Genomic DNA, 10,786 nt, shown 5'->3' on the forward strand with positions numbered 1-10,786 from the left:
AAGGCTCCCAGCCCAGCCCCAGCCTGGGATGCAGGCTCTGCTCTCCAGGGGAGAATCAGGCTCCAAAATCCCACAAAAGTGGCACATTAATGGGAAAAATCACAAGATTTCTGACAGAGCTGCAAGCTGAGGGAGGTCTCTTCTCTGTCTCATCCTTTTGGCTGTTCCCAGCTGTGTCTCCCTCCTCAGACAAAGGAACAAAACCCTGGAACAGGTATAGGAGACTGTGGGTTGGGGTTTTTTTCCTCAGGGTTTTGGGGTTTTTTTTCATTAAGTAATGATGACAAAACCAACAGATATTCAGAATTTCTTGTACCTAAAGAAAGGGCTCCGGGGATGGGTAACCAACCTCAATAAAAACTGTACAAGCATCTAGCAGAAAACATGTTTTCTACAGAGGCAACCCAAGCCTTCTGGGAGAGAGGTACCTAAAGTCACCACTCAGAGATATCCAAATAAAACCACTAAGTATTAGATGTCACATGAATGACATGAAACTTTCTTCTCCCTAGAAAAATTTCTCATTGAATATGGACACAGGGTTATTCATGGGAATTATCTGCAATCCCAGCATTATTTTAACTTGCTGGGGGGATGTTTCAGATGGTTCAAGCATTGTAGAGTCATGGAATGGTTTGGGTTGGAGGGGATCTGAAACCTCATCTCCTTCCACTCCCCTGCCATGGGCAGGGATGGCTTCCACTATCCCAGGTTGCTCCAAGCCCCAGTGTCCAACCTGGCCCTGGACATTTCCAGGGATGCAGCAGCCACGGCTTCTCCGGGCAGGCAGCTTTCCCAAGGCCATTCCACAAGGAACACCACTGTCCTTCAAGAGCTCCATGAGCACTTCCACACCCCTTGAGATCAAAGCACAGGCTGGCATCTCCCTAAAATGACCATTCCCTCCCAGAGCAGTGATTCCTTGCATAAGGAATCCCTTGGCAGCAGGAGCCCACAGGTGAGCCCCCGACACATAAAAGGTTCCAGGAGAAAGGGAAAACCTCCAGTGAGTGTTTTTATGAGAGAAAATACCTTCCTTCTCCTGGAGACAGGGATTAACTTTCTGTAACTCTGCAAAAGGTTAAAGGGACCGTGTTCACTTTTAAACACCAAAGGCATTTAAAGCAGAGACTACCTTGACTCGTTTATTCTACTTTTGAAATAAATCAAAGTTATATTAATAACCACTCACCAGTGTCTTCCTCCACAATCTCTGACATCTGAGGTTTCTACCCAGCAAATAATAAAGGTCCTGTTACCTTTTCACTTAAATCAACATCCTGCAAAGCTTCACTTCACAATTACTGGAGCATCCCAGGAACAGCCATTAGCCCTTTGAAATGCTCTTGCCCTGGAAATCCTTGTTCTGCTTCTCATTATGTCCTCACATCCACAATCCTTTCAGGTTAAAAAGCAGCACATTCCACGGCTGCATTACAACACTTGCACTTTTCCTGCACCCCCCAGCTGTTCTCAATCCATGTGCCCAGCGATTCAGGTGTCCCAGGCCTGGCTGGTGGCTCCAGAGAAGCTCCAGGACCCTGGTGTCCACTCCTTTGGAGCCACCAGCCAGGCCCTGGAGATCCCTCTATAGCAGCATTTTGGCAGTGCCTTCACTCACACCACCACGAGCTGCACAGTCCCACCTGCATAAAGCCTTCCCCAGGATTCTTTTTGCATCTTCCATCTGCTCTTTCCTGCTCATCTGGGCCCCAGTTTCCAGCTCTGAGGATGAGCTGCACAGTGTAATGTTGGATTAGCAGCTATGACATGATGGACTTGTGCTTTGGAGTCATCTCACTTGAAAGTGAAGCATCTGGTCCTTTCTCCATCTGTTCTTTGTCCAGGCCAAGAGCTGACTCCCTTTATTAAGCAATTAAAGATGAATTCAAGTTAAATTCCCAGGGAAAAAAAAGAGCAGAAATTATTAATAATAATTATCAGTTTTATCAGTGGGAAGGTTCCCCAAGCTGAGTCTGAAATAAGGCAAATGGGACAAGAAGGGGAGAGAAAAATCTACTTCCAGAACAACCTCAGGTGACCCATTTATCTCTGAGATCCAGGTAGAGGGTAACAGCTTCCAGCTTCTAAGGCACTGGAAAGGGAAAAAAACCTACAGTGGAAATATTTCCTGAAAGCAGGTGTGTACCCAAAAATCTATGAAATCACCGAGTTGGTTGTGGGTGGATTTATGTAGATGGCAGAGGAAGGGTGACAAGGCTGAAAAAGGCATTCCCAGCATGACAGGAAAGTTTTTAAAGGCAGATGTGGATATCCAGACTTGGAAAATCCAAGCCCTAACAATGATGGCTCCGTTGCCTATCACAGACAAAAATACAGTGCAGAGTTCCTGACTCAAGAATTTGCTTTCATCAGGCCCTATTGATTAAAAATGACCAGCAGTCAAATGTTATTTCTGGATCCCACTGGAGCTGAAGGGCTTTGGAACAAAACAGCAGTTGAGCAGCTCTTGAAATTATAACAACACATCACAAGCAACAGCACCCCTGCTCAGGGTGGTACCCCACTCCCTCAATCCCTTTGGGACATTCCTTAACCAAGAACTTCCAGACAGGTGACAAATTAGCTCAATTATCTGCACATTCCCTCCCTTTCTGATGAGCAGAGCTGCAGAAACCCTGGGAGTGCAGCAGGTCTGGTGTTGTGGTGAGGGCTGCTCATGTGAGGGATGGGAACCTCGTCTCCTCTCCTGAGACCCGAGGAGCTGGCTTTCCGAGGGGAAACCTTTGCTTATTTTCTCTTTCTTCCCTTCCCCTTCCCCCTCCTGCCTTGTCCAGAGTCTCTCCAAGAGAGCCAAATTCCCCTTGAACATGCTAAAAGGAGGCTGGCTGGAACATCTGCTCTGCATGTGTGGAGCCAGACATATCCCCAGGCAGCACTGCTAGCAGTGATGGATCTGGGAGGGAACGTGGAGCCCTGGAGAAGCATCTGCTCAGAGAGGGGAACCTGGCACACAAAACTCACCCAGTTACCTGCTGAGCCCCTGCTCTCTGCCCCTTGCTCCCAGTGGACAAGTGCCTCCTCCAGAGCATGTTCTCTCCCCATTTTGGCATTTCCAAATGTCTCCTGCTTGTGCCATGTGAGCATCACCAATGCTCAGCCAGGGAGCTGGAGGAGAACCCGGAGTGAGTGGCTTCTTTTGGGAGCATTGCTTGGACGGGACACTGGGAAATACAGCTGGACTTGAACTTAAAGGCCTTTTCCAGCCTCAATGATTCCGTGGCTTCAAATAAACCAGTGCAGAGTGAACTCCACATTGATCAGCTCTGCCACCTCTGACTGTGGCCATTCCTACATCCATCCCCTCCTTCCCTGCTCCTTGTTGATGCTCAGTGTTTGCCACCGTGAATTTTCACTACACCATAATTTTGTGTTCCTTGGCACACGGGCGTCAGAACAAATTATGTTCTTTGTACAAAACCAGCACAAAATTCCCACCCTGAGCTGACGAGAGGAAGCAAGACAAACTCGAATTATTTAGCAGCCATTTGTCCTCTATTGTCCAGCCTTAACGACTCTGGAATTGTCACACTTGGCATCTTCATTTCTTATGCAGATTTACAGGTAATGGATTTCCTGTTTAATTTGCACAACAAGGGGAACACAGGCAGCCCTAATGTTTCCTAAAGTGTCACCTTCTCACAACTTCTCTGCAAGAACCTTTCTGGCAGCCTGTTTTCTGCTGCCTTAAGCTTCCTGCCACAAGGGAAAATGCCAGGTTGCTAAGAAGGGACCTTAACAGCCTGTGCCTTATCCTAAAGTCAATCCCTCTTTTCCCAAGGCAAAGCTGCCCGGACTGCACCCTAAGACACTGTTAGATGGAGAACCTGAGAATCCTCCGGGATCCATGATAAATGCAGGTCGTTTTCTGCTTTCTGGTTCTTTACCTGAAGCTGCTGAGCTCTGTCCCGTCAGGAATCTGCCTGTGGCTCACCAGCTTCACAGGTGTCTCTTGAAACCTCACCACACAGCAGCAGGATGAGAGTCTGTGCACAAAGTCAAGCACGTGATTAAGTACCTTTATAAAAGTTCTTTATGACCTGTTTCAGGAAAAGCATTTAGGCTTGCTCTAACTTTAAACACGATTCCTTTCCATTCACTCAAGTCCTTAAAAATATGACTTGTACTATTTATGAATTAATTTAGACATTGGCAGTAAGCATTGTGGAAATAAAAGAGAACAAAGCACACACACTATGTACCTGCCCTAAAGCTCTGGTGGTGCTTAACACCTTCCACCCCATCATCCCTGCCATGTTGGATACCTGCTGCTCTCCCAGTTTCCAGCTCTTCCAGAGGTGTGACTCACCTGCTCCACCACTCCAGGACTTCACCCTGTGTGGTTTGACAGCCCTGGTGTGAGACAGAGCATCGAATGTCCACAGAGCAAATATGTGGTTCAAATGGTAAATTCAGCAACCAAAGGAGGTGGTGTTGGCTCACTTAATGAGGTACCACAGTTTTGCACATCTTCCCTCTCCAGAGGAGCAGAAGATGCCACTGTCTAGTGCTGTCAAACACAGGAGCGTGTGTTTGTGACAGCAATACAATAGCATTTTGTTTGTCCCCATTTTGTGGGTTTCACCAAAAAGATAAAGGACTATTTTGTTCCTTCCTCCAAGCACTCCTCACCAAACAAAATCCCTCTGTGAACTTCCTCTAAATAGGAGGTGGAGAGATTGGACCTGTGGAAGAGCTCAATAACTGCTTCAGTGAATTTTCCAGGAGAAAGTCAATAGAAACCTCATTCTATCTTCAATTCATTCATATTGTTTTGTAGTGGACAGCTAACAAAAAGGGAAGCACGTGCACTAATTAGTTTTGAGAGGCAAAGAGGAGCCATGAAGTATTTCCTGCCGAGAAGACATGAAGTATTTAAATCCCGACTCCCACTCGGATTTGCAACTGTGGAAAATTTTTCCATTAGCTTCCCCGAGGACACAACCAGAACTCCCTGCCCACATTTGTTGAAATTAAAACCCCATTAAACCAGTTTAACCTGAAGCTGTGAGCCTGGCGGGCCAGGGCATGGAGGAGCTTTGCTACAGCTTGGAGGAGGGAGGCCCCAGTGCGGAATCTCTCCTCTGGGAGACGGCAGATCCCAATGCACCGCTGGACAACTTTCTCCTGGAGTGCCTGGCGGAGCCCTCATGGCCAGGGCCGGGTGGTGCTGAGCTGGACAAGCTCCCAGCCCGGCCAGAGCAGCCCCGGCAGCGCCGCGCCGCCAACCTGCGGGAGCGCCGGCGCATGCTGGGCCTCAACGCGGCCTTCGAGGCCCTGCGCGGCCGCGTGCCCACCTTCCCCTACGAGAGGCGCCTGTCCAAGATCGACACGCTGCGCCTGGCCACCGCCTACATTGCCCTGCTTGGGGACATCGTCCTGTCCGGCTGCCACCCCCGGGCCTACGTGGAGCAGTGCCTGAGGAGCGGCGCCCCGGGTCTGCAGCGGGCGGCCTGGAACACCAGCGGTGAGCGAGGGCGGGCGGCGCTTGAGGGAGCAGGGCCACACTCGGGAGGCAATTTTGGGCAGCTGTTGGTTTTGTTGGTTTTTGGGCAGAGTTTGTTTTGTTGGTTTTTAGGCAGAGTTGGTTTTGATGATTTTGGGCAGTTGATGGTTTTGTTGGTTTTTGGGCACAGTTGGTTTTGTTGGTTTTTGATTTTTCGCTCGTCACACCCAAATAGTTCTGAAACAATGGGGATTTCCTCTCTTTCCTTCAAAGAGAGGAAATCTCAATTGGGTCGCAGCAGAAAATCATAATTATCCCTCCTTCTCTAACTTTCTTTTTTTCTTTAAAAAATTGAATAAACACTCTCCCCCCCTCCCCACCCAAAAGCAACTTGCTGAGGTTCTTTTTACAAAGAGGAAAGATTTTTCGTCTCAGAATATATTTTTAGACTTTTAAAAAAAATTCTGTGAGAAATTGTTCTTTTCTGATGGAGCCCTTAGAGATTTTCTACGTTTCCTTTAGAAGTTTTCTTTAGCTTGTACTTGGCAGAGGAAAACACCTGGGTTTGGACACAAACAGCATTTAATTTCTTAAACTGCAGATGTCCCAGCAACCCAGAGTTTCTCAGAGGTTACAGTTCAATGCATGAACCAGGATACACAAGTCAGAGTGTTCGAATTTCAAGCTATTTTCAAAATATGGGGAAGTAAATGTCTATTTGCAATTTATAATCTTATATAATTATTTCTATTTTAAAGTGGAGGGCTGTTATTCAGTTTTCTCCTCAGTTTGTACTTAATCCCTGATTTAGCTGGAATGAATTTAGGCCTTTCTTCTTCCAAAATATATTTTTCATTGGGCCACTGTGTGGTGAAGATGGGAAATTGCCCAAACTGCCCAACACAGGGCCTCAGTCTCAGAAGGCAACAGGTTTTGTGCTGCTTAGAGCAGGGAGCAGAGGGGGAGGTTTCAGTAGTTCTTGGTACTTTGCATTTTAAGTTAATTAATCCCCTTTCCAACTCTGTTCCTTTGCTGTATATGTTCCTTTGGATCTTGGAAAGGGGCCTTCAAAATGAGCCCTCAAAAAGTACAGCACAAGAAAGGAAGGAGAAAAGTCAGTAAATAGGAATACTCCTCTTTCATATTACGGGGAAGTGCAAAAGGGACAGAGGCAGCAGAGGAAAAGCAATCAGTTTAGTTGAAAGGAAAAGTTAATTGAGTTTTTTCTCCTTTCCTATTAATTTTCATTATCTGGGAAAATGACTCCTAATACACCACTGATTATATCTCTTGACTACAAAAAAAAATTGTTTTAGTGGCTAGCTTCCCCTCCTTTTAACAGATTTTAAAGAGCACAAATATTTCTCATTGGGATCCCCCTTTTGACACGCCTCTTGTCCTGAAGCGCTCCACTTGGAAAGATCCAATTGAATGAGGCTCCTCTTCTGGAGTGGCTGGATAGTTGACTCATTAAAGGTTAATTTAAATGTTGAAATGACTGTGTTTTCCTCTCTCCCTTGTGCAGATCTGACAGCCCGCCTGTCCTGGGTAAAGTGGGACTAAGGAGAGGCCTTTAAAGGCAGGAAAACCTGGAGTGCTGGGTACCAGCTGCTCAATTCCCAGAGCATTTCCCCACCTCATTTCCAGCACCCAGCCTCTCTCTTTGCTGATTCATCGATCCTTGGGGCCTCCTGCTTCTCTTTCTCACTCTGATAGACCTGCACTCGCTTAAGAACAGCAAAACATTGAGAACCAGTGCCAGCACAACCACAGCCCCAACATTTTCCCTTCCACTGGATGAGCTTTATGTCCAAATCCCATTTCCACCACGTGAGAAACAAGATTATAAGAAAAAAAGCTAAGCAAAGCAACACCTGTGAAAATCTTGGCTTAAGATATCCAGGGTGATGGTTGGGAGAGTCACCAGGGATTCAGAGACCATGAAAATCCAGGAGGTGAGACATGGTTCTGTAGATATCCAAAATTTTTTATGTCCGCACAGAATCCCAGAAAGGTTTGGGTGGAAGGCACCTTAAAGCTCATTCATTCCCACCCCCTGCCATGGGCAGGGACACCTTCCACTATCCTAGGGTGCTCCAAGCCCCATACAGTCTGTCCTGGGACATTTCCAGGGATCCAGGGACAGCCACAGCTTCTCTGGACACCCTGTGCCGGGGCCCCACCACTGAAACCATTCCACCTTAATGTTCTTTATCGTGGTATTTTGTAGCAGGAAAGAAAATAAAATGTATTTGCTGTTTATCATTCTCATTAGTTCATCTCACATCTCTACAAAGCAAAAGCACATCAGGAGCTGAGCTTCTGTTCTGGTTCTGGCTTTGGGGAAAGTGAAGAGGGCCCTTAGAGGAGGAAACTCTGAAGAACCTTTTTAGCTTTTCAATTTTTTCTGTCAAAACGAAAAGGGAAATTTCACCTTGGGTGCAACAATGTATTTCAGTCCATTTAGACTAAAACATTCAATATCAAATTTTGACTCTGCTTTCTCACCCGCTTCAGACAATTGGGTGAATTGTTACAGGAAACAGCACCTGAAAATATGAAAATCTTAAAAAATAAACAAACAAACAAACCTGAAAATGCTTTTTTTTCTGCTCTTACCTAGTTCTCTACTCTAGAAATGCTGATCCTCCATGTCATCAAAGTGCCACTGGAGTAGCTGTGACGCAGTCACCTTCCTGGTGAGATGAGGGCTCACTGGGACCAGAGCCAGGGCTGAGAGCTCCATGCCCATCTCAGTGGCCCAAATAGTGCCTAAATAATCCCAGTAGGGCTTTCCACAGATTTTCATCAGGATCTTTATTTCTTCAAGGTCCCACTGAGGGCAGCAGGGATTCCTCCCTCCAAGCTGCCCTCAGCCAGAGCCCTCAGGTCACACTGCACAATCATCAGGGTACAAAAATGCCTCCCCAGGGCTGTCATGGCTCATGGGGGACTCATCTCCCATCAGGACTAAAAAGTCCTTTACCCCAAGATAATTTTGGGCATCCAGAATCCCTGTCTCCAGATATGCCTCATTTCAAAGATGTGAATCTCTGCCCTGCTTTTCTCTACCCTGCAGCAGAGCTTTGTGCTGGGCACAGGGATGATAATGCCATGTCCTGAAACAAATATTTGCTGCAGGCACCTGCTTACAAGCAGAAATCTCTTTCTTTGCCTTTTGCTCCAGCCTAGAAATCCGGGATAATGGCTTTGGAAGCAAGTGGATGTGTGCAGTAGCAGCAGGAAAGCACATCCACAGAAAGGTGGTTTTGGGGGATCTTTGGGGGAAACTACTTGTTTGGATGGACAGCAAACCTTGGTACCAAAAGCATCATATTGACAGACCAGGAAGAATTATCCTGTTTCAGACCTTTTCCTTCACATGGTGCCTCCAGCTGAGGAGGGAAGATAAAGCTTAAGTCCTCCTGAGCTGCAAACACCCATCACTGGTGCTCCACACTCAAATAACAATGCCAGGACGGACAGAAATATCTGCTGATCTTCCCACCAGCACCACCTTGGAATTCCCACAGGATTTGCCAGCTGGGCTGGGGTCTGCAGGCTGGCAGGGTATGCCTGTTATGGGGTCACTCCCACCTATCCCTGCTGCTGTCAAGGAATCATCACACAAATGTGATGATCACACAAAGCAGGGCTTTGAGGAACAAAGCTGTTGGAATTCCACGATGGCTCCAAGCTTGGAAAAACAGCAGCCAATAAACCCTGCAGCGGGTTATGGAAGGACTGGGGCTTGGGTTGGAGTAAAAATCAGAAATACAATGTTCCTTTCAGAGCTGAAACCCTAATCTTGGGCTCTTGAATCAGTGAGTGGGGGTGGATACATTTATTGCCACTGATGAAGACGTTTCTCCTCACACACCCCATGACTGACACTGGTTCCACTCCATCACCTTCAGCAAAGCCACATTTGATTTATGCTGACTGGGGCTGCCTGGAGGTGACACCACCTCTGCCTGCCCTCCCCAAGCTACTTGGAGTCTGCCAGGCTCTTCCAGCTGGTGCCCCACCCCAAATTGCTAAAGCAAGGGTTGCTTTTTTGGGTGATGTGTTGTTAAATCATTTGGATGCGACTGGCTGCTGAAATGCTGAACGTGCCACAGAATCAGGTCAGTGTCTGATGGTCCCATTAACTTCATGTAAATAAAAGCAAATCAAGAGGGCATCAGCTCTCTCTGCCTGGAGCTATGACTCCCTTCCTGCTAAACTGAGCAAAAGCAACTTGGATCTTCAGGGATTTTTTCCAGGAAAGCCATTCCTGAATAGCTCCAGGGCTGGACACACATTAGTTCTTGAACAACCCTGCCCTTTTCTGATTGAACTTCAGCTCCTGGATGTGGACTACTAGGCAGAAAGAGGAGGGGGAAACGATTTCTGTGCAGGACATTTCCACTCCGTGCCAATCCAGGGGAACCGCTGAGCGTGGATTTTGTGGATATGCTCCATGTCCACCCCTTTCCCCTCACAGTTCTGGCTCATTCCTTGTGTGACTGTGTTCACAGGGGTCTTAGGATGAGAGAAGAGATGAGGATCTGACTCCATGTTTCAGAAGACTTGATTTATTATTTTATGACATATATTACATTAAAACTATACTAAAAGAATAGAAGAAAAGGTTTCATCAGAAGGCTAGCTAAGAATAGAATAGCAAAGAGTGATAACAAAGGTTTGTGGCTCAGACAGAGAGTCTGAGCCAGCTGGGCTGTGATTGGCCATTAATTCCAAACATCCACATAAGACCAATCACAGAGCCGCCTGTTGCATTCCACAGCAGCAGATAACCACTATTTACATTTTGTTCCTGAGGCCTCTCAGCTTTTCAGGAGGAAAAAATCCTAAGGAAAGGATTTTCATGAAAAGCTGTCTGCGACATTCCTTGGGTCACAACTCTCCTGCCAACAGGCGTGGCTGGCAGCACAGTGAGATTCTCTGATAGTTACCCTCATTTTTCTGTTCCTTCATCTGACATCCTGAACCCTGACATTTTATTCCAGGAATAAATTACACAAATCCTGTGGTGTACACACGCAACCTGATTGTACAGCAGCCCAGATCAAGACTCTAAGATGATTTTATGAAGGCCTATCCAAGGCTCCTCAGTCCATCAGCACATTCCCAAACAGGGAATACCAATGACCAAGCTGGTTCGAGGGTCGGGCTCCACCTTGCTGGTCTTTCTCAGCCCTGCTTCCTCTGCAATTCCACAGCCAAACCTCCCATGGAAGGGTGCCAGGAGGTGCTGAGGGGTTCTACCCTGGTCTCCAGCCTCTGAGGAGCAGCTGAGGGGCCCGAGAGCAGCAG

At 47.0% G+C, this 10,786-nt stretch overlaps 1 protein-coding gene across 1 annotated transcript; it reads left to right on the plus strand.

Annotated features, from left to right (window-relative positions):
* Nucleotides 1-5,049: 5,049 nt before the first annotated feature.
* On the plus strand, nucleotides 5,050-7,030 carry LOC128937762 (helix-loop-helix protein 13-like). Its single transcript, XM_054277505.1, has 2 exons — nucleotides 5,050-5,488; nucleotides 6,993-7,030. The coding sequence occupies exons 1-2, from the start codon at nucleotides 5,050-5,052 to the stop codon at nucleotides 7,028-7,030; spliced, it is 477 nt and encodes a 158-aa protein (XP_054133480.1).
* Nucleotides 7,031-10,786: the final 3,756 nt, after the last annotated feature.

The sequence above is a fragment of the Melozone crissalis genome, unplaced genomic scaffold, assembly GCF_028551555.1.
Source record: "Melozone crissalis strain CALT ecotype California unplaced genomic scaffold, PUWL_Pcris_2 ptg000023l_1, whole genome shotgun sequence".
Lineage (NCBI taxonomy): Eukaryota > Metazoa > Chordata > Aves > Passeriformes > Passerellidae > Melozone > Melozone crissalis.

Coding starts and splice junctions, on each gene's coding strand:
- LOC128937762 (XM_054277505.1), top strand. CDS start 5,050: ATGGAGGAGCTTTGCTACAGCTTGGAGGAGGGAGGCCCCAGTGCGGAA. Junction 5,489..6,992: donor GGCGGCCTGGAACACCAGCG/GTGAGCGAGGGC, acceptor TCCCTTGTGCAG/ATCTGACAGCCCGCCTGTCC.